We start from the raw sequence: 26,754 nt of genomic DNA on the forward strand, positions 1-26,754 counted from the left end.
TCTAGTCATGACTTGCTTAATGACATCATATCCGGTCCTCAGAGGGAACCATGAATGCTATTCAGCCCTCTGTATTAAATGAGTTTGATACCCCTGATTTAGACTCTCAACTAAACCAGGATTTCCAGCTGCAAAGAACTGCCAGAGATATTACAAACCAACAATTAGTTCCACGCTTCTGATCTTCACAAATCCAAATCTTAAATCTGATTCACAAATCCACCATGGTGATAATGTGAAGTACTTCTATACTTGATTAAAGAGGAGTTCTACATGGTGTAGCTACTGTGGCTAAGAAAGCAAGTCAGGGCGCAATTCTAACCAACTTTCCAGCACTGACATAGCTACATCAATGTGGTGTGCCCCAATGGCGTAGCTAATTGTGTAGCCCAGTGCCAAGCTCAAAATGTTGCCCCAGAAGTGATGTCACAACCGGAAGTGACATCATGCCTGGTCTTTTTAACAAGTAAAAATTGGGAGGAACCCACCTCCTCCCGCCAGCAGCTCACCACCCACTTGGCTCTCCCCAGTCAGTGGCATAGCTAAGGCATCTATCTGCTACTTGGGGTCAAAAAAGGTTTGTAGCCCCCCCAAGGCAAAATCAAATTTAATTAATTAAATAAATAAATAAAAAGTGTGCCCCTGATTGGTTCAGACACTGTGCTGTGGGGAAGAGGGATGGTTACTCTTCCCCTGCTAAATATAAGACGGGCACCACTTGAAACAGTGCCTTTTTTTACCCAGTTAGCAGGGGTAACTATTTTATGATACATGGACACCTTATTTGTTTCATGCTGTATCATAACATGTCATTGCAACATGTCAATAACATAAAGACTTGTCATTGGCTCTCAGAACAATCAATCTCATAGGTCAGTTTTGAGTTAAGCAAATCCACTTTTTGTTCCATAAGGGAGTTTTGTTTTCATTTTCTGATTAATTGGCCATAACTTTTGATAGAATAGATATTCCAATGTCGTTTGTTTCATTGCATTCTGCATTAAATTACCTTTCCAATGATATATAACATGATGGTATTATTTATACATATGAAGATTTTCACAATTTTGGTCACTAGTGTCAAGCTCTGCTTGTTGCCCCCCTAAAGCTTCACGCCCAGTGCAACTGCTACCCCCTGCACCCCTTAGCTACACCACTGATATGCCCTGCATCCTGCAGTGGGGAGGCAGTCAAGGGGACCTTCTCAATGTAAGGGCATGTTTGTTACCTTACCTTGGGGCTGCATTGTGGCTAGGTCAGTTGGTTAGGATTGCGCACTCAGTCTGTCACCAGTTCAAGCCTGATTCATCCACTATGTGGCTGTAGGCAAGCCATTGTTTTGTCTCTCCCTCGCCTCATCCCTGTAATGTTGGAGTATATTATTTATTTTAAAATATTTGTGTCTTATCTAAACAGGAGTCATGCAAGGCAGCTTACAAGCATTCACAGCCAAATCCGACACGTTTACTTAGAAGCAAGTTCCATTGAGCCCCAAAGGACTTGCATCCCAGTTAATGAAGGGCAGGATTTCAGACAAGGGACCTCTTCTGTTAAGCCCATTTATTTCAACAAAGTTTGCACAGAAGTACCATGGACACTAGTAGTGGCAATGTATATATACAGATTCATTAAAAATTCATTTCTTTGGACTGGAAAGGGTCCAAAGAGTAAATGCTACATTCCAGGGGTGACCAAACTTACTTTTAGCATAAGAGCCACATACAATAAACTTCAGATATTTGAGAGCCGCAATATTTAAGAAACAATTACATTCTTAAATATATTCACTCATCGTAAATAAAATAAATACTCTCATAAAATTTGTTTTAACCCAGTGGACTCAGTTTATAACCAATAAATAATCATAAAGCTTGAGAATTTATTATTTTAAATTTTAAATTGTGATGCAAGAGCCGCATGTGAAATATTGTATGTTCTATATGTGTGCATATGGAAAGAAGGCAATTTACATAAAATGCTAAAGTTTTTTGGAGGTTTTGAACATGTGAAAATTTATTACCACCCACCTTAAAATCCAGGCAGTAGACGAAAGCAGATATTTCAGTTACCTTCACTTCTTACTTTAAGAGCCTTAAGGCGGATTGCTGCTTTGGAAACCAAATACTGAACTTAGACTTTTTGCCACTCCAGCAAGGCAGTTCTGATGCTTCTATGTTCTCTTGAGGTAGATTGCTACACACCATTTCCTGGGGCAGTCAAGGAGGCCTCCTCAAGGTAAGGGAACATTTGTTTCCTTACCTTGGGGCCATACTACGGCTGCCTCAGTGCTGGAATGTTGGATAGGACTAGGCCTAGAGGGTTCAATCCAGAGCCAATGCAGTCCTGAGGAAACTAAGGACGAATGTTCCCTTAGCTTGAGGAGGCCTCTGTGACTGCTTCTCCACTGCAGGATGCAGTGTACACCTCCCATTGGCATGGCTGCAGCAGTATTGGAAAGTTGAGTAGGATTGGGCCCTTAATCAGGTTGACCTGTATCTGGAAGCCCTTTCACCAATACCTCACAGAAAGGAGCTGTCTATTTTCCCCAGTGATGCAGGAATGCTATGCTAAATGTGCTCAGACACATTGAATCTCTTCTTCACTCTGAGGTTACAAGAACTGAGAACAAAACCAGCCCAGACAGAAACCACATGACTCCAAAATACAGTACTACATTCAACAATGGGGTTTCAGTTGACTCTCAACCCCATTTACAACAGCAATCTCTCCAGAGAATTCCTGTCCTACTGCTTTTATTGCAGCTATGCCTCTCGAAAGATTCCATTTATCTTTGAATATTTTGGTAAATGCAATTTTCTCTAAGATTCTGCCATGCTATTTCTGCTATTTAGTCCTGTGATCATGTAATTGCTGCTGTCCACCCTCTGTTCCCTGCTATCCCATGAGGAGAAAAAATCCATAGGACACTTGCAGTCCCCTTTCATAACTTTTCTCTGCCACCATCTGATGGTGGCATCATGTAATTGCACCTCTCTCACCTGTCATCTTGTGAACTTACACTTAATCCCCCAATATGAAATTCAACCACAAAAGCCATTTTGTTCCATCTGACTAATATTAGCAACCTACTCGCTTTAAATTGTTGGGTTGTGGTCCACAAGGAGTCAAGCCACAACTGAAAGGGCTGCATCACCATGACTATTTAAAGTTTTAAGACACCTACCAAATTTGCACTTTTTTTTTAAATTAGGAAATGAAGTGCACTGGTTACGGATACCCAACCCAGAGGTGGAAAGCCTCTCCAAAATATTTAATAGTACATAATGGGATTAACTGAAGATCACTCAACTTCACACTACTTGCAAGCTCACAAACAGAACAAAATATTTTATTAAACTCTGGGGGATGGGGGGAGTTTTAAGGAGAACTGTTGTATATAGTTCTGAAAAAGTTCAAGTTCTACATCTCATGTCCGCCTACCACTTCTGAAAAATTGTGCTTGAAGAACTGAAAGAGTGATGGAGGTAGAATCAAGTACCTGGATATTTTTCCTCATAGACATTCATCCTCTCCCAGCCCAGGAGGAAAGTCAGGAGTCAAATGTCCTCCGACTAACCTGGGAAGAGAACTATATAATTCTCCTTACTTCCCACAACTCCACCTACAGGGTCTGAAATACAGATATTGTACATATGGAGACCAAACAAAATAGAATTCCTTGCAATGTTTTTACCTGGGGAGGGGGGTGCCTGAGAGGAATAAAGAAACAGAAAACAAACAATATAGTTGTGTGTTGGACAAAGCCTTTGTACTCTAATGGGTTTGAGAAATATTTGCATCCAATATGGAGCAATCATAATCAGATATGATCATCAAAAAAATAAGTATCTTATTAATTCAATTAGGCTATAATAGGAATTACAACACTGTGTATTTTCAAGTAAAATTTATTTACTTGTGCCTAATCTGCAACAGCAGCAGAGCAAATATCAAGACCCTAAAAGAAAAAAGATATTTCTGCTTTATTCCATTTCCCAGTGTGATGGTGGTTCATAGCCACCAATGCACATTAATGGTGTTGGTGTCCCCAAGTCTCTTTTTCTCCTTCTTGGATTTGCTCCTCTGTCAGAACAACAAATCTGTACTTCTCATCAAAAAGTTTCTCATTGGTCTCCGAATGCAGATTTTGGAAAGACACTACTCTAAGATGCTCGGGCAGATACTGGAACTCCTGCTCATTAATGTCCGAATCCTGCATTTTGGAGTGCAGAACCCACCAACGCCCCCAGAAGCCCACATCCAACACCCGCTTGGGGAACTGTGTCCAGCGTGGTTTCAGGTGCTTGCAGTGCGCCAAGTAGAGGTCAGCGCCCGCATCAAAAGGAACCTCATAGAGGAGGGAGAAGAAGACCAGGCTCTGGAAACGCAGCTGACCCTGGTTCCTCAGCTTCAGCAGTTGCTGGACATGCTCTTCAGAGCGTCTGCTGCGGGTCCAAGGTGAGAGGAGGAGGAGGGTGCCGGAGGCTTCCAGGAGGCTGGCCTCAAAGGACCCTTCGCAGGGGCTGTGTAGGCTGCAGCCCACCGCTCCAGCCAGCAGCGAGAGGTAGAACCCGGCTTTCCCTGGCCGTTGCTTGACGCCCAGCGCCACTTCTCTACAGGCTTCCGCGTAGTCGTGCAGCAGGCTCCTCCACCACGATGCTGTGGAAGGAAGAAACAGAGGTGAGGAGGAGGAAAGGCACTGGGGGGCAGAGACATGCGGTGGATGGGGAGGCAGGTGAGGCAGAGCCTCCCCACCGGGGTCCTTCGAAAAGCAGCGCTGCGGCCGTGCGAGGCGCACAAGCACTCACAAGCCATGCGCAGAGCACATGGCTTGTGAGTGCTTGTGCGCCTCACACGGCCGCAGCGCTGCTTTTCGAAGGACTCCGGTGGGGAGGCTCTGCCTCCCCTCATAGAGCTTGTGGGTGCCTCACATGCTGGTAGCACTGCTTTTCGAAGGACTCCAGTGGGGAGGCTCTGCCTCCCCAGCCTCCCCACCCACCGCACGTCCCTGCTGGGAATCAGGCAGCAAGGTCGGGCGGGAGGGGGCGGTGAGGCCTGTCTCCTCCCCCCCCCCCTGACCTAGGCGGCCGCTGCGGAGCCGTTCCCAAAGGCGCCGCTTCCCTTCAGCCCGGCCCGAGCTCGGAGGATCCGTCATCGCCCGACCTAGGAAAGACCGGAAATGCACTTGGCCGGACGCAGAAGCACGGCGCACGCACCCTTGGCGGTGACCGGAAGCGGGCAGCCACGAGGGCGCCGTTCTAGAGACAGAAAGGCTAGAGTCACTCCCGCCCCTCATTTCCGGGTTGACGTATCCTCTCCTGCCTGGAAGGGAATAGGGGCGTCGCTAAAACTGGGCTTTTGCATTGGGTCGGGAGTGGGCTGGCAGCCCCAGCCTATGCATGTCTACTCAGAAGTAAGTCCCATGCTAGTCAATGGGGCTTACTCCCAGGGAAGTGTGGAGAGGATTGCAGCCTCAGAACCCAATCCTCTGCATGCCTACTCAGAAAGAAAGTCCCATCAGAGTCAATGGGGCTTACTCCCAGGAAAGCATAGATAGGATTGCAGCCTTAGAACCCAATCCTGTGCATGCCTACTCAGAAGTAAGTCCCATTCTAGTCAATGGGGCTTACTCCCAGGTAAGTGTGGGGAGAATTGCATCCATCTTAGCCCAGATATGGATAACAGCATCATGCTATGTTGGAGGGCTGTGAGTCGCTCAGTCCTGGCATCCCTTCCTCCACCTGCAATATGGGGATACAGTACTTGTGGACCATATTGCAGCACAGCATTTAAGGACTTTTTAAAAATACACCCAGCAAATAACATTTTCCCCACCAAATCAGGCTTGAGCCTTTGCTTCTGCCTCCCACTGGTGATGTTCATCTTACTGTGCTTTGGAGAGCAGACCCAACTGTGATCTGCTCTTCACAACGTTGACATGTTTAAGAACTGCTGGATTTCACTATTGTGAACAGACCATCCTTTTCGAAGTACTGGACAACCTATGAGTCATTTCCTGCCTTTATCAGGGGCAGGGGTGTGTGGAACTGAGACTGTAGCATAGAGAAAAAGAGCTTGCCCTTCTGGCCCAGCCGCCTTTCCAAAATGAAAAAGGGAAGCTGTGGATGAATAGACCAGCCTCCTGCTCGGGTGCAGTCATATTAGGGTGACTTTACATCCCCCTCTTCTGGGTAAGGAAAGTAGCCCTGCAATGGTCCCACAAGGCCCAACAGGGGCTCTGGATTTGGTCTGGCTCAGCACTGGCACTGGGCCAGCACTAACAGTCACAGGACTGCCTTACAGCAACTGTTTGCAACAGTGTGTACAGGTGGTGAGCTGGTGTGCATTCTGCAGGATTGGGCCCTTAGTTCAGTAGTACTACCACCACTCTGTTTAACAGCCAATCCTCCAGTTCCAGGGACAGATGAAGTCCTTCAGGCTGCTTCCAGCTGTTGAGGGTTCCCTTCAACCTCAAGGACCCATGTCTGAAGACTCTGGTTCATTTCTGAGCAGCTCAGCCAGATTTAGCTGAACGTCCGTTCTTTCATAAAGATAAAACACAGGCATGTAAAATATATCTGGTTTATTAAATAATAAAGTTATGGTTACACATATCCATACACATCAGAAAGGCATTAGTTATTATCAGATAAGATTTTTAAAAATAAACATTTAATATCTTGTATTTAATCTATTATTGTGGGCCACCTTGAGCTTTTGGAAAGCTCATAACTGTTTTAAATAAATAAATAAGCTGCTGCTGTGCTATATCTCCATGGCAAGGGAACTGTTATGTGACCTGAAATGCCCCTGCCCTTTTTAAACACACACACACAAACACACACACCCTAAACTGTGCTCCTCCCACACTGCCTGAAACTCAGAAATTCAGTTGTGATGAGAAGTGCAGCGGGGGGGGGGGGATGATTTGCTTCACTTAAACTATTTGTGAAACTGAATCTGTTTTTTGCTCACACCAGCATGAAGCAGATCCTTCTTCAATTGAGGAAAGAAGACAGTGGCGGCAGACTCAGGGTGAAAGACACCCCAAATCCTCCAGCCGCCTCAGACCCCTAGCAATCTCCAGCCAGCCCTGCCCAAGACCTCCTGAGGCAGCATGCCAAATGTTGTCCCCCTACCTGATGTGTGGCAGCCTTCACTCCCACTCTCCAATATTCTAACTCAGCACTCTCATCCCACCATATTTCCTTTTCCTTGTCCTCCTCTGCCGTTTCCAATCCAGGGAGTAAAAGGAAAAAGGAGCAATGGAGGCAAGTAGGAGATGGGTGGCCCCCACCAATCTGCTGCCACTTCAGTGGCTTCATGGATGGACCAGCTCTGGTTCTTTCTCAGAATTGAGAGATGGTTAGTTTGGCAGGCACATTTCTGCCATAAATGGCAAAGGACTACAAAGTTGGATTGCAATTGTAATGGGCAGGGAAAGTGGAAGTTGTCCAAGGGGAGTAGGGCCTGTTGGATAGCACTCAGTGCACCCCTTCCTGCTCTCTGCTTCATTGATTTACTGGGTCAGCAACTTAATTGGGAGCGGGGGGGGGGGGGGAGAATTGGTAGATGCATCTGCTACCACTGTTGCAGGCAAAGGTTATCAGGCAGAGAACACAGAGCCTAGCAACCCTTGTTCACAAGCCATTTCCAATTGCTTAGAAACAATCAAATGCGACAGCCCACTGAATTGCAAATGTACATGAACTAAGTTAAGCAAGGAGTCAAAATACAAACAGTTTATTAAAGATCCCAAAGAAAAAATTAAACAAGATGGGAAAGGAGGAGGAAATGAGAACTCTCCAAAAGTAAGAAAAAGAGAGATAAGAAAATAATGTTAAAACAGGTTAAAATCATAGCAGACCTAAGAGCTTTATGGGAAAACAGAAGCAGTACTCTGCACGAACAGTTTGCATTGATGTATTTATTAGTTCAAGTCCAAATTCCTGCACAACATGCCAATTATGTGGGAGACACTTTTGAGGCCACAAAGGTGAGCAGGATCATCTGAATTTCCATACCATGATGACAGTCACAGAATGTTCTGGTTTTCCTATCCTTTTTCTGTTTCTCACCTATTTGTGTGTTGTCAATTTGTCCAATGCCAATGCAGAAGTCTGCATCCTAGTTTAACACCTGTGAATTACCAAATCTTTACCAGCTGCTCTGCCATTTACATATTGGTGCAGGCCCCAGTCCATCTCACTCAGGTTTAGCTGCCGCAAGTCTTATTCTGACCCTGAAAGTCAGGCCAAATTTTCAACAGTTCTTCAGGCCCATAGTGATGCACAACCACTAACTTCGAGAATCTGCATGTCTCATACTTAATTTTAAAGACATTAAAGAGACCCCAAGGACTGTCTGTCACATTAACGCCTAACTCATGCAGACAAATCCCCGTGAAGGAATCTTCCATGTTGATGACCTTGATGGTTTGAGCCACCTGGTAGATCTTCTTGGCCAGATCTCCAGAAAGCACATACCCGGGACCTCCGGGGTAGGGTGGGTAGGAGTTATTGGGATACACTTCCTTTGGTACATACCATTTGTATGCCTTGTTGCGTATTGGCTTTGTGTTTCTGTAGATATACCCTGTTATGTAGTCTTTCTTGGGGGGAAGATGGGGCTGCAGTAGCTGAAACACCAAATACTTCACATTGAGAAATATGTCACTGTCTGCCTTCATCACATAGGTGGCATTGGGGCAGAATTTGCTTATCCATTCCATGCCCATCAGAGTCTTCAGGGTAAGGTTGTTATAGGTGTCAAGGAAATCCTGCTGGATAATGTCTCTGTAGAGGACACTCTCCTCTTCCAAAATGTTCTGAAGTAGGGAGCCAAATATTGGATGGACACCAGTCAGAAAGAGGCGGAGTATAGAGAAACCAGGGATTGAATTCTCATTGCCCCACGTCTGTCGAATGGCGTGCCGTGTAGCAACATCTTTGGGTTCAGTTATCACCAACAAGACTAAGAATGGTGTCCTCTTCAGACATTTATTTGGCTCATTGAGACGGAATTGATAATTGCTAGGATAGTCAACCTGTAAGGGATGCCTAGTGGCTGCTGGTGTTAGAGGCTGTACATCAAGTGGCTTGACCTCTATGCTTTTCTCCACATCAGCTTCCCATTGAAATTCTTGGACATTCTCAAGATCTCTTGGGTTATCCAAACTGCTCTGTGGCTTCATGGGCAGTTTCAACAGGAAAGAAAAAGTCTCAGGAGCCTCCATTTCAGTCTTTACAACAAGTAGGACCAAAAAAATGGAACAGAGGATGTAGAGCATCACAGTGGACAAAGACTGAAGGTGAAACTTTAACATCTTCATGGTACTTTCAAATCTGTTTGGAGATGTAGGTAGTTTGAGAGAGAGAATGATACTGGCCTACTCTGTCCTTCCTAAAAAATCTGCAAAAGAGAAGCCAAGTGAAAGTGTGTGTTGTGGGGGAGGAGAATATCCTGCCTTCCTTTCTTCTGGGGCAGCATTTCTCAAACAGTGGTTTGGGACCCACTAGGTGAGTTGTGAGCCAATTTCAGGTGGGTTCCCATTCATTTCAATATTTTATTTTTAATATATTAGACCAGGGGTCTCCAAAACCTGGCCCAGGGGCCAGATGCGGCCCATGGCAAGCTTCTATCCAGCCAGAGGCCAGCCTCTTGTCCCCTGAGAGCCTCTGGCCCACTTGGCTGAACATGACTGGAACTGTGCTCTGGTTGCATATGGAGGGTATTCTAAGGGCCAGAGAGGTTGAATGAATGAGACCATTCATTTTTTCACTCATCTAAGTTCCATCTCTAATTTATTTATATAAATTTTATATTTAAAGTTTTTTTTCTGGCCCCCAACACCGTGCCAGATATTTGATGCCGCCCTCTGGCCAAAAAGTTTGGAGACCCCTGTATTAGATGATGCTACCAGGTTATGTGACTGTATTTAGGAAAATGTCACAGGCCTGTACTTTTAATAAGCTACTATGTACTTTTAATAAGCTACTTTTAACAATGACAGTAAATGGGACTTACTCCTGGGTAAATGTGGGTAGGATTGCAGCCTAGGATTGTTAAAAATTTTCCTGCTTGATGATGTCACTTCTGGTCATGACATCACTTCTGGTGGGTCCTGACAGATTCTCATTCTAAAAAGTTGGTCCCAGTGCTAAATGTGTGAGACCCACTGTTCTGGGGTGATCCAAGCATCACGCACACTACATACTTACTTCAAAACTCAATCCAGCAATTGCTCATACACACATCTAGGAATAGGTCAAGATCAAAGTTCAAAATCACTTCCAGATCTGCTCATAGTACTTTCCTTCTTGCCCCTGTTATTTGTTCCTGAAAGAAAAAAGATGCACTTTCAGAGACTCATTAGCTCAGTCTAAGCAAATTATGATCTATTAACACAGACACTTTAACATTAACACAGACCAGCAATAGGAACATATGGTAAACTGCTCTGATCCAGGGGATGGAGTGGGATATAAATTGAAGCAATTGGTATTCTGATTAGCCACTTTGGTGGCTCCTGTGAGGAAAGAAGAGCAGGATCAAAATTTCTTAAATAAACAAATCTCCAATATAAATACATGGGAATAGCGTACTTCCAACCACAACCTTGTGCTACATTCAAGGAACTTAGGACAGACCTCAAAGAGATCAAAGCAATCTTGGACATAGGAGACGCCAGAGGGAGTCCCCAGGCAGCACATGCTTTGCATGTGCTCTGGTCCCAAGTTGAATCCCTGTGATTCCCAGGTAGGACAGGGAAAAGCCTGGAGAGCCAGCTTCAACAATTATGAGCTAGATAGACCAATGATCTAGCTCCAACTTAGTCTAAGGCAGATTCCCATGTTCCTAAGGCAGTGATTCTCAAACTTAGTGGGTTGGGATCCACTAAGTGGGTCACGAGCCAATTTCAGGTGAGTCCCCATTTATTTCAATATTTAATTTTTATTTATTAGACTTGATAGTACCATGGTATGTGACTGCATCTGGGAAAATGTTACAGATCTGTACTTTTAACAGGCTACAATATATATGCTTTTAACAATGCTAAGTAAATGGAACTTTCTCCTGGGTAAGTGTGGGTAAGATTGCAGAATTGTTGCAATCCTGGTGGCCTAGAATTTTTCAAAATTTTCCTGCTTGATGATGTCACTTCCGGCCATGATATCACTTCTGGTGGGTCCCGAGAGATTTTCATTCTAAAAAGTGGGTCCTGGTGCAACAAATTTGAGAACCAGTGTCCTAAGGATCAACGTGTGCCTTCTCCATGGGCTCACTAGGATGGAAGCACTCATGCTAATGCACCTTCTTTCTTGAAGAGAGCTCTTGCAGGGGCCTTCCCTCCCCAGTACATTTTGCCCCTTCTAATATTCAGTTCAAATTTCACCAGGAAATTACTGGTGAATACTGCAGTGAAGTAATCCAGGAAGCTTAATCCAGGAAGCTCTGTAGGGGAAAAGGGACCTTTGTTTATAATAAACATCTACAATGTATGGTGGCCATACAATGAAGCAATGATGAGATGGCAAATTGGGTTCTGATCTCTCACCTTCCCCATGGATGGCCTGCAGAGGAAGAATAGCAAGATGACCATCTGCTAATTTTCCTCTTACCCTTCCTCCTTTTCTGTCAATATGGGGAGAGCTTGGAAAGGAGGAAGGATAGTGCATTGAAGTGTGTATGGAAAATGACTATGACACTGAAGTGTGTCTTTGAAGTGCATTGAAGTGCATTGAAGTGTGTATGGAAAATGACTAATGCCCAATCTTGTACTTACTTAACATTGCTAAAACTCATGTTCTAGCAGGGTTAGGAGCTTTACAGCAGTTGCAAACGTGATCCGACATTGGGAGGAGCCAGGCCATGGCCATAAGTTGTGAGCAGCAGTGGCAGCCCTGCAGAGGTCCCTGAATGTTTCCTGGTACCAGGAAGTCAGTGTGGGGGTGGAAAGGGGTGCCAATGGGGGCAGGGGAAGCGGGTGGATCCGATCCAAGAAGGGGGTGGGTTTGGTGGCAACAGTGATTCCTAACAAGCAAAACTTGCCAAACGTGTCGGAATTGTGATGCCAGCATGGAAGATTTTATATACCGTTGATGGAATTGTCCAAGGATTGCTGCTTTCTGTTCCGGAATTTTACAACTGATATATGTATTTGGGGCTGTCTCTCTTCTTGTAGATCCTGAAATCATTGACTTATGTGAAGCTTGAAAAATGGAAAGAAACTGGTTTCTGTACACTAACTGCCCAATCCTATCTCCCCATTATAGAATGCAAACATACTAAAGGAGGTTGCACTGCATGGTGTGTGTGTGATCGGATAGCCTGTAGGAGATCAGTAAAAATAGTTTACTATGTTTTACTTAACCCAGTTAGAAGGCCCATAGGCAATTGGCCAGCCTTGGATTTAATGCCAGCCATTTGCCATTAGTCCAAGGAGTGCCAGAGAGCCTTCTGGGGAGTGGTTCTGGAGATAAAATCTGGGTGCAAGTTGCTGCTGCTGGATTCAGCCCCTCCCTTGACATGCCTCATTACTCCCTCTGCCTGCTATGGCCCACCACCACCAACTCACTTCCCACACGCAGAGCTTTTCAGAGTTGGTGCTGTGAGTGCTGTGTTTCTTGTCATTTGCAGTAGCATCTCCATAGAGCGCCTTGCACTCTGGACTGCTAGTTCTGGCAGTTTGAGGTCTCGATAGGACTGGGGCCCAAGTTAATTTCAAAGTATTATGCCTGTACTACTGTGCTAGTGTAAGGTATAAGTTTTATCGCTGCACCATAAACTACTCTGTATACTCTGAAATGCTAATAAATGCACCAGCACAATTGCTTGCTTTCATATCTTCTTTACAGTGTTTGATTGCTTTCACAGAGGACATTCACCTATCACACTTATCACAGGTGACTTATCACAGCAGCCCTGATTGCACTGCTGCTGATTGCACTTTCCTAATGATAGCTCAAGGTATAATGGTTGACCCAATCATCACATGATCCTGTACATTTGACTCAAGATCCTAGAACTACAGATAAGGAAGGAAGAAGCAGGGCCATGTGTGGAAACTCTGGCAATTCCTCATTTCCCATTTCTGTCTGCCTGCAGTTCCTGTAGGACTGGCCACTCCACGTTCTTCCACTATAACTAAGAAAGAGCACATATGAAGAACATTGGGATGACCAATGACTTCACAATTCAGACCCCTGAATCATCTGCTCTACTCACTCCCCCTCTTCTTTACAGTGGTCCTCATAGAATGGCCCGTTCACCCACTCCTGTTTTGCAATGAACCAAGAATCAGAAAACCATTACAGATGAAGCATAACTCCAGCTCCTGAAAGGAACACTTGTGGCACTAAAACCTGGGCTTAGACCTAGACAGAACAAGGCAGAAGTGACCCGCACTGGCTTAGGTGGCTTCTTCTCGATCTCCACCTCATACTACACTGGCTGCTACACATTGAGGTTTCTGTGAAGCATGCAACTCAACTACACAGGCTGGAGCAAACATTGACTCCTGTGGCTTCTCTTTTCACCACAGTTAGCTGATGGGGTTTTCCTCTCTTTCCTCCCATCTCCACATGAAAGCACTTTGTGTGCCTGGGAAAAGCTATACTTACACTGCTATAAGCCAAGCCTGAGAAAAAAGCTTACACTTGAGGCAACTGACAGCCCCCATGAAAAGATTAGCTGTGTTTACTCAAAAAAGTAAAAAAGAACCTATGTTTTTAAACTTGAAAAAAGTGACACACTATAGCTCAATGAATCTATGATGCATTAAAGTCACGGAGGCCCAGTTCCCAGTTAAAGCTTTCAGGATTGCTTTCAGTAGTCACCTAGATACTGATTCCTGGAGATTCCAGGCCAATCCTAGAGGGCTGGCAACCCTAGGCTGCAATCCTAACCACACTTTCCTGAGAGTTAGCCCCATTGAACAAAATAGGACTTACTTCTGAGTAGACCTGGTTAGGATTGTGCCTCTAGTCTAGTGACTGCAGTACACCTCCTTCAGTCCACTTAAAAACTGCTGATGGGGTGTTTCAAGTGCCCATCTTTGTCTTTTACTCCCCCTCCCCAAATTTCCATAGCTTTGAAATCCAACCCAAAGAATAATTCTGACGGAAGTGTGCTAGTTTGTGCCTTTTCCCCATTGGTCCTAATAAAAGGATTGTGCTGCTGTTCAGATTTTTTCCCCCCGAATGAACTGCCCCAGCTACCTGATTTATTAATCTGTTTAACCAAAAGTGACTCAAGATACAATCAAACAACTGGATCATCTTGCCCATGATTCATGCGTTCTGTTACGCAGTTCAGAGTTATGATAGTTGTTTAACTAAAGCTTTGTTTCTTTTTATTAGAGAACAAATGACTCCTACCATACATGCAATATTTGTTCACCAGATCTTAATGCACTTTTGCCCCATTTCTTACCTTGCCAGTAAGTTTAGCCATTCTTGGGTGAGGGGCATTCTTCAGTCTTGACTCAACAATATATTTCAAGTAAGTATATACTTCACTTCTTATCTTTGTCACTTCAGCAGCAGTAGTTCACACCTAGCCAGACCTGTCTAATAATCTTTTGCTCAACTGCTTTCCTTTTTGACTTAAAATAATTCACAGGGACATGATTCAGGCATACCAGTGCTGCTTTCAAGTGCTCTCAACATGTGCTTGGTTGTGAAAAATCTCTTGTTGCAGGAGAAAAGAGCCCTACAATGGCAATTTTAGGCAATTCCCTTGTAACAGCCATAATAAGGGAATTACTTCCTCCTAAATTAACAATCAGTTGAAATGCAGCTGACATTTCTTTGTTTCCTAATTTAAGGTCAGAAATCTGGCTTCTTTCATAATCCATCTCTAAGCAACTCTAGCTGAATAAGCCAGCCTAAGCTAGCTCAAACAATGGATCTATGATCAGAATTCCTGGCAGCCCAATCCTACCTACATTTTTCCATATCAATGCAGCAATGCCAGAGCAACTTGCACTGCCTCCCCTGGGGAATTTAGGAGGTGGAATGTCTTGTCAGAGTAACGGAACATTTGTCCGCTTGCTCCAGGGAAAGCCCCAATCTGCACAGCCATGCCAGCTTGGACCCATGCCAGCTAACGGCCCAATCCCACCAATTTTCTGGTGCTGGTGCAGTTGTGCCAGGGGCACGTGCACTGCATCCTATGGTGGAGGGGCAATCACTGAGGCCTTCTCAAGGTATGGGAACATGTGTTCCATTACCACGGGGCTGCTTTGTGGCTACACAGGAGCAGGAAAGTTGGATAGGATTGGGCCCTAAGTTGCTTGCTCAAGTCTGTGTTGATCCATGTTAACGGATCAGACCTGAGAAGGGGGATAGGATACAGTGCACACCAGCAACACCAGTCTGCTGCCCCTTCTTAGCTCATTCTGCCCTCCCCAACTGTTGCACCCTTCTGTGTCCTTCCCCCACCCCTGTGCCACTCAGTGCTGAAGTTTCCCACTCAAGTGGGCACCACTCCTTTGGCCTTCCCTAGACAGTGCGCTTTTGCTGTGTACTTTACAACATGTTTGTGACAGCACCTGCCAGTGGAGCTTTCACCCTGCCAGTGTCACCCTACCTTAGGATGATGTCCTAACTCTTTAAACGTTTGCACAAAACAGCTGCAGGCAGCACTGATTTGGAGTAGGACTGTGGCACAGGATGGGGGGGCAGGATTATCCCTTTCCCCACTCCCTGTTTCTTAGGGATTCACCCCCACACACCCTGAAGCTATTTATCTTATTAATGAAAAATTCTGGCTTCAATACTATCCTCACTTTCCTGGGAGTAAGCCCCATTGAATATAATGAGATTTACTTCAGAGTATGCATGCATAGGATTGAACTGTAAGTAGGTTTAACATGTTTCCTTGAAGCAAGTTAGAGGAGACACTGAACTTTAATTTAGGATTGAATTCTCCTGTACCAACCAACTTCATGTCCTTGGTGCTTTTGCAACACCTGGCAACATCCAGCAGTGGCCAACCTGAAGATATAAGAGCTCCAAAACCAAAAGCTTGTCCGTTCATTGAACAAGAGAGAAGTTCCAGGGCTCAAGCTTTTTGGAAAGACATTCTCTGCCCTAGAAAGCCACTTTCTTAATCTCCTGTACAATCCGGCTCGCCCTCTCAGGTCATCAGAGAAGGCCTTTTTACAAGTGCCGCCACCCAAGGAGGTCTGGGGGGCGGCTGCAAGAAATAGGGCCTTCTCGGTAGTGGCACCAACATTATGGAACTCCCTTCCCCTTGACTTGAGAATGGCTTCCTCTCTTGAGAGTTTCCGGCGAGGCCTGAAGACACTGCTGTTTACACAAGCCTTCTGATTCTTTGGCCTTTTCAACATTTTTTACACATTTTGTAGTTTTTACAGGCCTGATTTCTCTGTGACTTGCTCTTTTGTACTCTTTTTATTCTGTCTTTTAATCTGACTACTGTTTTTTTTTTAAGGTCTCTGTTTTTAATGTTTTTATCTGCTATTTGTCTTAATTTATGTTTTTAAATGTGTTTTTTTTTACATGTTGTTAGCCGCTCTGGGTCCCTTTAGGGAGAAGGGCGGGATATAAATAAAGTTTATTATTTATTATATTAAACTGAGCTGTTGGGACTGGTTGTGATCACCCATTGATGAACTGAAAGGATGCATTGCACACTCTATTGCATCAAATGGCCCAGGGCTGAGCAACCTCATGAGGAAGAGATACTTAGACCCACAGAGTCAGGAGGGACAAGCAAAGTACCACAATCTTTAAGTGGACAAGCAGGAGGGACAAGCTTGGACAGGAGTGTCCAAGTTTCTGGGGTCTGCGGGTGCCACAGAAATGCTGAGAATTGTTGCAGGCACAGTGGCAAAATGACTACTGGGGGGACAGGGACAGAACCAATACGAGATGGAGGGTGCAATCCTAACCAGCTTTCCAGCACTGAGGTAAGGGCAATGCAGCTCTGAGGTACAGTAACAAACATTCCCTTAACTTGAGGAGGCCTCTGTGACTACCACCCAACTTCCGGATTCAGCGCATGCCCCTTTTGCACAGCTATGTCAGTGCTGGAAAGTTGGTTAGGATTTGGGCCAGAATCACAGAATGTTAGAGTTGGAAGAGGAACTTGGAGGTTGTTGCAATGACTTTGGGGAGCACACAAGGCTTAGAGCCTTGTTGCTTGATGGAGTATCAGTACTTTAGTAACAAATTCCTGAGCTTTGAGCGCTTCTCCTTATCTCTAATGCTAACTCATCTTGTTCACTAGATAAAAGGCAGTGAACAAGGTTGGCCCAGAGTATGCTCTGAAAGCAGAAGCAGATGTGTCTGCTGTTGCCAAGTTCACTAAAGCCAAAGCGTGCCTCTGCACTGCTACAGAGGTCATATAGTCCAACCCCCTGCTCAGTGCAGGTACTGATGCAGCATCCCTAACTGCTGGCCATCCAGTCTCTGCTTGAAAACTTCCCATGGGGGGGGGGGGGCAGGGTCCATTGCTGCATGAGGTGCTGCTCCAAGGCCATTCAGCTCTGAACCTTAGGAAATTCTTCCTCATGTCTATCCTGAATCTACTTCCCTGTAGGTTCAACCCATCCTCTCTAGCCCATCAATCCACACATATGCACCTTCCACCCACACACAATCTCCCATCTACTGTGTACCTTCCATTCATCCATCTGCCAGTATCAACACCGTATTCTCACCTTTGCCTGCTTTGCTTATCGTAGTTGGCTGCTCTTTGAAACTTGACCACTCAACTTGTACTTTTCCACTCCTTTCCCCTCAAGCTGAGTGGTACTTTGAGGGGAAAGGAGTGGAAATGTGGAGAGGAGAGGTGGGGAGACTCCATTTTTTATTTTGCTTTCCACACTTTCTCTATGATAACAGATATGTGGAACAGGCAGGGTGGAGGATAGGCAACAATGCCAGCAGGAGCTGTGCCAGACACCTCTATGGGTACATTTGCTCACAGACATCCTGTTGGGGACCTCTGAGCAACACCATGTAGTTCAGTCCCTTGCTGGAAAGACACCAAACCCCTCAATCAGCCTGGCACTGCCAGAAACCTGTTCAGTCCACACTTTAATGATCAAACTTGACTAGTCTGATGCAAGTTCTGCCTTAAGTATTAAATGCCAAGATATCAATGTTACCTGGTTAAATGTGAGATTCTCTAACAAAGGGAAGCCCCAGGGCAGCAGATGAGGTTGTGCAAATATTTCCTCCTATCCTTAGAAGAGTGTCTGAGCCCTGCCTCTAATCCCAGAGTCTTCCCATCAGGAAACGCTGCTCAAGAGCCAAAATGACTGGTTTTTAACATCACCAGTAGTCACTGAAGCTTGAGACCCACATAATACTCACTGATCATATTGCCAAGAACTGTAAAACACACTGCTCCCTCCCTTCCCCAGCTTTTTCCATCCTGTGAGGTCACTGAACCATCTTGTCTTCCTAACACCAAGAGCCCCGCTATTCCTTCTGCTCCCGCTTGCCTCAGAGCTGAACTTGTGAGTTCCCTACTCTTGAGCCCTGCAGATTACACTGCCAAGGAAACAGGTTTCAATTCACTGCATTAAGGGAGCTGGGTTCTCTTCTCCTCAGACACATCCCGTTACACTCTGATGCCTCTCCCAGTAGAGAATTTTAGATGATAAGCTCCTTGGGGCAGAAATCTGCCTTTCTGTTTGTTAGTCAGTCAGCAAAGCACTATGTGAGCTTGAAGGTATCATCTAAATCAGTGGTTCTCACACATTTAGCACTGGGACCCTCTTCTTAGAATGAGAATCTGTCAGGACCTACTGGAAGTGATGTCACGACCGGAAGTGACATCATCATGCAGGAAAATTTTTAACAATCCTAGGCTGCAATCCTACCCACACTTACCCAGGAGTAAGTCCCATTTACTGTCATTATTAAAAGAATATACATAGCAGCTTGTTAAACGTACAGGTCTGTAACATTTCCCCAAATGCAGTCACATACCATGGGAGCATCAAGTCTAATATATTAAAAATAAAATATTGAAATGAATAGGGACCCATCTGAAATTGGCTCACAACCCACCTAGTGGGTCCCGACCCAGTTTGAGAAACACCAATTGAAATCATCACAACCTAGCAGCAGCATCTATTCCAACCATGAACCTCATTTAATTCCTAGCTATTTGCTCCCTTCCTTCCAGAGCCATCTTCTAGTGAGGCTTGGTTATCTCTATCTCACTCTCTTCTTACAGGTGCCTGCTGAAACATCTCATTGCTTTCTTACCTGTTCGCTATAGCTGTTCATCCACATGTGTCTCCCTGGCTTTAACTGAGCACACAAGCTGCACACCAGCTAGATATAGCATTCCTCAGAGGAGGGCGTGGCTGGCAGGTACTCAGAGCTAAATCAGGTAATGCAATCAACATCAGTCAGAAAAAGAAGCTAGCTGGGCAAAGAGCACCTGCTAAAGTGCTGTTATATTTAACAAGGGGAGAGCAACTGTCCAGCTTCATCCCAGCACAGCATCCGACCCAGTGGCTGTTTGCTGGTGTATCTATGCTGGTGTATCTATGCTGGTGTCTTTCATATCATGAGCCCCTTGGAGATAAGGAGCCATCATCATCAGTAGTAGTAGCAGTAGTAGTAATACTGTGCTGGCATTTATATCCTGTCTTTCCACCATGTCACAATAGTGCCCAAAGAGGCTAACAACAAACAGGCCAATAAGGGCCCAGTAAAAAAAAACCCAATAAAATAACAAAAAAAAATTGCCAGAGAGAGATAAACCACACACCTAGCAATCAAGGCATAAGGAAGACAGAATGGCATTAAAAAGTATAGAAAAGGAGATAAAAAGCAGGACAGCATGTAGCATTTTGGTGCTACATGAGGAGCAGCCTGAGATGCTGCGTTGGTGTGGCAGAAAAGCCATGGCAAGAATTAGACAACAGACACAGGTTTCAGAGAGGTTGAAAGTGCTGGAAGCAGCAGCAGGAATGAAATCAAGGGAGAAGTGAAGTGCTGTCTCCCAGCTCCTGACCCAGCTTTTTATTAAGTCTCAAAACACATGATATAAGGTTACGTAGCTGGGGAATTTCCACAAGGATGCTACCTTGCTTCATACCAGCTAGTTCTAGCTTAACCACAAACACATTCCTAGATAAGATTCTCCTTAACATCCTGTGTTTACAGGCTCTGGGCGAAGACCCTCAGCGTATCATCAAGGCCAAGAGTGTGCTCTTGTTCAGACGCAGATGTGCCTGCGTCATTATTGCCAAATACTGCTAAGACATCTTAAACTTTAGTGCCTGTGCATGTATATTTACTACAACAGCATAAAAATGATATAAATAGCAACTACAACAGGAAGCTTGCCAGAATAAAATCATATTTTACTTTGTAAACTACATTGTGAACTACTTTTCATTGAAAAGTGGTATATAAGTATTCACCATCACCATCCTCTTAGTAGCCTGGCAAAACACCAGTAGTGATGGGGCCAGATGGATCTCTTGAGAGGGAGGGCTGGCAGTAGAAGGACCTCCTCTGCTTATCTCAGCACACAGGCAGGTTCATAGGGGAAGGGGCACTGTGCAAATGTTGTCAGTTGTGTGCCAAATGGCCATGCCTGTGGCTGGCCAGACACCACCTGCAGTGGCGTCGCTAAGGGGGTGCGGGGGGTGCGGGCCACACAGGGTGACACGCACATGGAGAGTGACGCGCACTGGGGGGTGACATGCTAAAATTGTGATGTTTAGTAGTAACCCCATCATATTATATACCGTTTGATGCAGAATTTCAAGCAGAATGCAATGCAGAAAACCAGAGTGAAATATCTCCTTTCTATCAAAAGTTATGGTCAAAAAACTGGAGAACAAAAATGCATGAATCCCTATGGAAAGTGAAAGTGACCCGTATCACACGTTTACTTGCGAGTAGTCAAACTTGCCTTAGTCCAGGGCTTTTCAAACTGGGGCATTGTGACGCCCAGCCTGTGGGCCCTGGCCTCTGCCCCCTTAAGGGGCGGGGGCAGCCTGGAGGCAGGGAGGAGGCAGTGGTGCAATACCCAGGATTGCACCGCTCAGGGGGCTGCAGGGGCTTGGGTGCACTTACCCAAGCCTCCTGCAGCCTCCCAGGGTGCAGGGAGCCTGGTGCAACCTTTGGCAGGTCACCGACCCCGCAGCAATCACTCTCCACTTCCGCTTTAGTGGAGGCCGGGCGCGATAGCTCCGCTTTTACTTTCACTACTGTGGGGAGCTCTGCCAAAGGTTGCACTGGGCTCCCTGCACCCTGGGGAGGCTGCAGAAAGCTTGGGTAAGTGCACCCAAGCCCCTGCAGCCCCCTGAGCGGCGTAATCCTGGGAATTGTGCCACTGCCTCCCCCCCCCACCCTTGCAAGCACTTACAGTGGCTCAAACTCTCCATGAGAGTTTGAAAACCACTGCCTTAGTCTGTCAGAAAGGGCAGGCTGAGAGGAATCTAATGACACCAGAATGGTCCTGATCCAAGGAATGCAGCCCCCCCAAAAGTCCCTTCCTCCAAGCAGACGAATGTATTGAGCCCTATGGAAAGCGAAACTAAGCCTCATGGTTGTGTTTACTTATGAGTAAGCATCCTGCCTTGGCTGGTGTGGAAGATCAGGTGAAGGAGAGTGCAAGGCTACCAGAATGGTCCTGATCCTATATACCTGCAGCCAAACAGGTGCTCCAGAAGGTAGCCCCCCCCCCCACTAAAAAGGATCAAAACAGAGGCTTCAGTTGATCAGGTTAACTTTTCTGAGACTTACAAAGCCAGGTGGATCCTGACAGTCATCTGGTTTAAACAGAAGTTCTTAAATTAAACTTGGCACTGGGTAGAGCTGAAAACCTGACTGATTTTGGAGGGGGGGGGGTGTTATTGCAGGCAGGCTACAGAGGAAATTCACTTGGTGGAACAGGGCTGGCTTCTGCTTATTTAATTATTTGTTTTACTTCAATTATTTATACTTATTTATTTTAATTTGCCTGATGATGTCACTTCCACCATAACATCACTTCTGGTGGGTCTTGGAGAGATTGTCATTCTGAAAAGTGTGTCCCAATGCCAAAAGTTTGAGAACTGCTACAATAAGGTGTTAGTAAGTTGACACCTGGGGGGGGGGTGACTAGTGACCAAAATCACTAAAATCGGTTTAGAGGAATAATACTATCATGTTATATATCAATCAATGTGTAATTTCATGCAGAATGTGTTCTTTGTTCTATCAAAAGGTATGGCTAAAAAACCTGTGAGGGCGGTTTTTTGGCGGTACATCACCATGCCCACCACCTGGGGTGTTGCCCCACCCACTGCATGAAGCGCTGAAGCTGCGTGAAGGGGGTGAAGCACTGGCATTTCGCACCGGATGACGCGAACCCTAGTGACGCCTAGTGACCTGTCTCCAGTGATATGTCCCCTGGGCCACTGCCCCCTTCCTCGTGCCAGTAAGTATTCCAGTTGCTTCCCAGGCAATGGGCAAAGAACACAGGTGCCAGGTTAACAGTGGCCCCACTCCCAATGCTGCATCACAGGCAGGGCACCTAGGAGGTTTGAAATGGTGCCAGTTGCTACCCCATTGCCCCGCAGGCCATGGGCTGCATGTCTTATTGCTGATTGCCTGGAAGCCACCCCCCAAGCAAGGTGAAGGCATTCTCTTGTTGAATTGTGCCAATATTTTACATTCACCAACAAGGTTTGCTCAAAAACCAGCAAATGCAAACTGCACTCAGCATTGTTGTAGGCAAAGGAAAAAGAATAAGACATTGTGAAGGCAAAAAAAAGTAATAATAAAATTAGCAAAAGGGGCACACATCACTACAGCAAATCACTCATGGGAAAGAGAATTCTTCATATTATGCTTCATCCTAGTCTGAGGGTACTATCCTAACCCATATTCCAGCACTGACCTAGCCGCAATGCAGGCCCATGGTAAGGTAACAAACATGTCCTTACCTTAAGGAGGTTCCCCTCCTCAGTGCCGCTACATCGGCACAGCTATCTCAGTGCTGGAAAGTTGGTTAGGATTGTGCCCTGATTCTTATTGGAGTCACCTTACTTTTATGCCTTTTTAGACTATATTTACAATGCAAAGCCCATAAACTGTGTTACTCAGTAACTCTTTTTAAATGTCACTGGGTGGAGGCACTTGGAAAACTGTGGAAGATCAAGGGGTGGAGTGTGCACCACTTCAAACCTGTAAGGACTCACGACCTCTGGAGAAAGCACCTTTCCAAATGCAAACTGGAGACAACTTAAGTCCACTGACAACATGTGACGTATGCAAGAAGTTTATTGTATATACAGAAAATGCATTAAAAAGTGGTAATATCCCAAAGCAATCATAACATCAAGTATTTATGAAATATGTTTCCCGAACAATCTGTACTCCAAAAATCCAATAGAGATAACAATAAGAGGCACTTTTTCCAGGGCTGCTCCTCTTATATTTGACGGGGGGGGGGGGCAATCTAGCATGGTGTGGTGTTGGTGTTTGTTGGTGTTTATTCTTCATCATTTTAGACTGTGCGCCTTTTGGGGACAGGGAACTATTTAATTATCTGATTTTCTCCATAAACCACTTTGTGAATGTTTTGTTGAAAAGCTGTATATAAATATTCCTAACAACAGTAGTAACTTCACAATTTCATTATGTTCACACACAAAGACTATCACTCAATTAATAAATGTGAAAGAGAACTGAACAAGCAATGCAAAATAGAGCTTGTGGGATCAGGGGGAGAAACAGCCAGGAATATCCCCACCCCATGGGCTTCAAGCTAAACTAAGCTCTTCTTGAGGAAATGTAGAGCCCAATCCTATGCATGTCTGCTCAGAAGTACCTCTCATGGGTACATTATGGTTAATGGGGCTTACTCCTAGGTAAGTGTGGATAGGATTGCAGCCCTTGTTTGCAAGAAATACTTGTTTAGTACAAGTCATGTTTTAATGATCTCCATGCAGGTCTACATGATAATTGTGTCAATCCTGGAAGTGCTCAAATTATTGAGAAAAATGGCAAGATCTGCCTGGAAGATCTGCCTGGCCCACAGGTGAACACATTTAGTCCCTGTTGCATATACACAATGTTGGACAGAAATGGCTTAATTCAATTCACTAGCACTATTCTTCTTCCCCATTTCTGTCAAATTTTCTCTCACATGTAACCAGCCATGGCTAACGCTAAAGGTAAGGAAGCCAGCCCCCCTTTGTCCCCCTGTAATTCAAGCACTGATTTTGGGGACTTGTAGAGAGTCTTGACTCATTCTTTGTCCTGGCAACTCAGATATCACATTTGGTGATGTGGATCTTGTAACTCCAGCTGTACTGCTGGAACTACTTTAAAACACACTAAAACAAATTAAAAAGGAGCTGCCACTCCCCACTGGCCTCAAGAGCAGGAAGCCTCTTATGTATTATGGGAAAGGGCTGGCTGCATCTGCTGAAATATCTAAGCAGGTACCACATGAAATTACAAGCTTCCAATCTCTTAATCAAGGGGTAGAAGTCACTTTCCCCAGAGCTGACCAAAGCATTAAGAGGAGGTGAAGATAAGATCATTTAGAATCCCTCCAGATCAAACTATACCAGCTTACATAAACAAAGAATTAGATCTAGTAACATACACAAAAAAACACAGAATTGTATTCAAGGAAGTAAATAAAAATGTCAGTTTTTCCTCCATATACTTGTCCTAGCTGGTGTAATGAGCAAGTGGATGTGTTTATTTTTCACATTTTTAAGCTCTGAAGAGCTCAAAGAGCTTAGGGTGGTGAACATTGTTCCTTCCCTCCTTTTGTCCTCACCACAGCCCTGTGAAGTGAGCAAGGCAAGAGAGTGAGTGGGCAAGAGAGAGTGAGTAACAAGCTCAAGGTCAACCAGGAAGCTTCATGGCTGAGCAGGAACTTGAACCTGGATCTAGGATCAGTCCTGGGACTGGTGCTTTTCAACCTCTTCATAAATGACCTGGAGACAGGGGTGAGCAGTGAGGTTGCAAAGTTTGCAGACGACACCAAACTTTTCCGAGTGGTGAAGACCAGAAGTGATTGTGCAGAGCTCCAGAAGGATCTCTCCAGACTGGCAGAATGGGCAACAAAATGGCAGATGCGCTTCAATGTCAGTAAGTGTAAGGCCATGCACACTGGGGCAAAAAATCAAAACTTCACATAGAGGCTGATGGGTTCTGAGTTGTCTGTGACAGATCAGGAGAGAGATCTTGGGGTGGTGGTGGACAGGTCGATGAAAGTGTCGACCCAATGTGCAGCGGCAGTGAAGAAGGCCAATTCTATGCTTGAGATCATTAGGAAAGGTATTGAGAACAAAACGGCTAATATTATAATGCCATTGTACAAATCGATGGTAAGGCCACACCTGGAGTATTGTGCACAGTTCTGGTCGCCGCATCTCAAAAAAAAAAAACATAGTGGAAATGGAAAAGGTGCAAAAGAGAGCGACTAAGATGATTACGGGGCTGGGGCACCTTCCTTATGAGGAAAAGCTACGGCATTTGGACCTCTTCAGCCTAGAAAAGAGACGCCTGAGGGGGGACATGATTGAGACATACAAAATTATGCAGGGGATGGACAGAGTGGATAGGGAGATGCTCTTTACACTCTCACATAACACCAGAACCAGGGGACATCCACTAAAATTGAGTGTTGGGAGAGTTAGAACAGACAAGATAAAATATTTCTTTACTCGGCGTGTGGTTGGTCTGTGGAACTCCTTGCCACAGGATGTGGTGATGGCGACTGGCCTGGATGCCTTTAAAAGGGGATTGGACAAGTTTCTGGAGGAAAAATCCATTATGGGTTACAAGCCATGATGTGTATGCGCAACCTCCTGATTTCAGAAATGGGCTATGTCAGAAGGCCAGATGCAAGGGAGGGCACCAGGATGAGGTCTCTTGTTATCTGGTGTGCTCCCTGGGGCATTTGGTGGGCCACTGTGAGATACAGGAAGCTGGACTAGATGGGCCTATGGCCTGATCCAGTGGGGCTGTTCTTATGTTCTTGCACTACACCATCCTGGCTCTCAGATAGACTATAACGATCTTTATTATAAAAGAAACCCATAGTGTTGCAACGCAATGCTGCTTGGGAAGCACCCAGGGTTTAGAACCTTGGTGCCTGAGGAAGAGTGCTAAAAGCAGAAGCACTCTGAGGGTTTGAAAGTTAGAACTCGAGCAGCAAGAAATAAGAGCAATGAGAGACACAGCAGACATTCAGAGGGTTGATGCAGGGAGAGCTAAGCCGGAAGTAGGACGGTATGAGATTGAGAGAGAAGTCCGTCCTCCCGGTTAGCTTCCTCAGACTTTTTTTATTCATTCTCAAAACACATGATGATACTTAGGGAAAATTACTGAAGGTTGCTGAAATCTGCACTGCTAAGAAACCTGCTGGCTCTGGTTTGACCGCAATACACTTTCCTAGATATGCACTTCTTCATAACATCCTCTGTTTACAGGCTACGGAGCTTCAGACTCAGCAACTGGCCCACTCTGGCGTGCCTGAGTGGGGGGGGGGGCAGCAGGTTTGCCTGCCTACCTACCGGTTGCCATGTTACCAAGGCTAAGCCCAGCGCCTGTGTAGATAACCACTACACATAGCAAATAGCAAATATTAATCCTATATGCAAATTGCAAATATGAATCATAAAACAAAGCCTATTGGCAGAAACTGCTGTGCAGAATTCTAGGAGCAAACAAACTTCAGGCAGAACATACGCTTCAGAGGTCTTGGCTATAGAGTTACAGGACACTGGGGGCTGAAATT

The 26,754-nt window shown here is 45.3% G+C and overlaps 2 protein-coding genes across 2 annotated transcripts; both read right to left on the reverse strand.

Moving 5' to 3' along the window:
• Nucleotides 1-3,890: 3,890 nt before the first annotated feature.
• On the reverse strand, nucleotides 3,891-5,166 carry TIMM29 (translocase of inner mitochondrial membrane 29). The gene is made up of 2 exons (XM_066617184.1): nucleotides 5,080-5,166; nucleotides 3,891-4,659 (listed from the first exon to the last, which is right to left on the reverse strand). Exons 1-2 carry the CDS (start codon nucleotides 5,153-5,155, stop codon nucleotides 4,031-4,033), a joined length of 705 nt encoding a protein of 234 aa, XP_066473281.1. The 5' UTR covers nucleotides 5,156-5,166; the 3' UTR covers nucleotides 3,891-4,030.
• Nucleotides 5,167-8,215: 3,049 nt separating this feature from the next.
• Nucleotides 8,216-9,331, reverse strand: LOC136638645 (beta-1,3-galactosyltransferase 1-like). The gene has a single exon (XM_066612679.1). It carries the CDS (start codon nucleotides 9,329-9,331, stop codon nucleotides 8,216-8,218), a length of 1,116 nt encoding a protein of 371 aa, XP_066468776.1.
• Nucleotides 9,332-26,754: the final 17,423 nt, after the last annotated feature.

The sequence above is a fragment of the Tiliqua scincoides genome, chromosome 2 (assembly GCF_035046505.1).
Source record: "Tiliqua scincoides isolate rTilSci1 chromosome 2, rTilSci1.hap2, whole genome shotgun sequence".
Classification (NCBI taxonomy): domain Eukaryota; kingdom Metazoa; phylum Chordata; class Lepidosauria; order Squamata; family Scincidae; genus Tiliqua; species Tiliqua scincoides.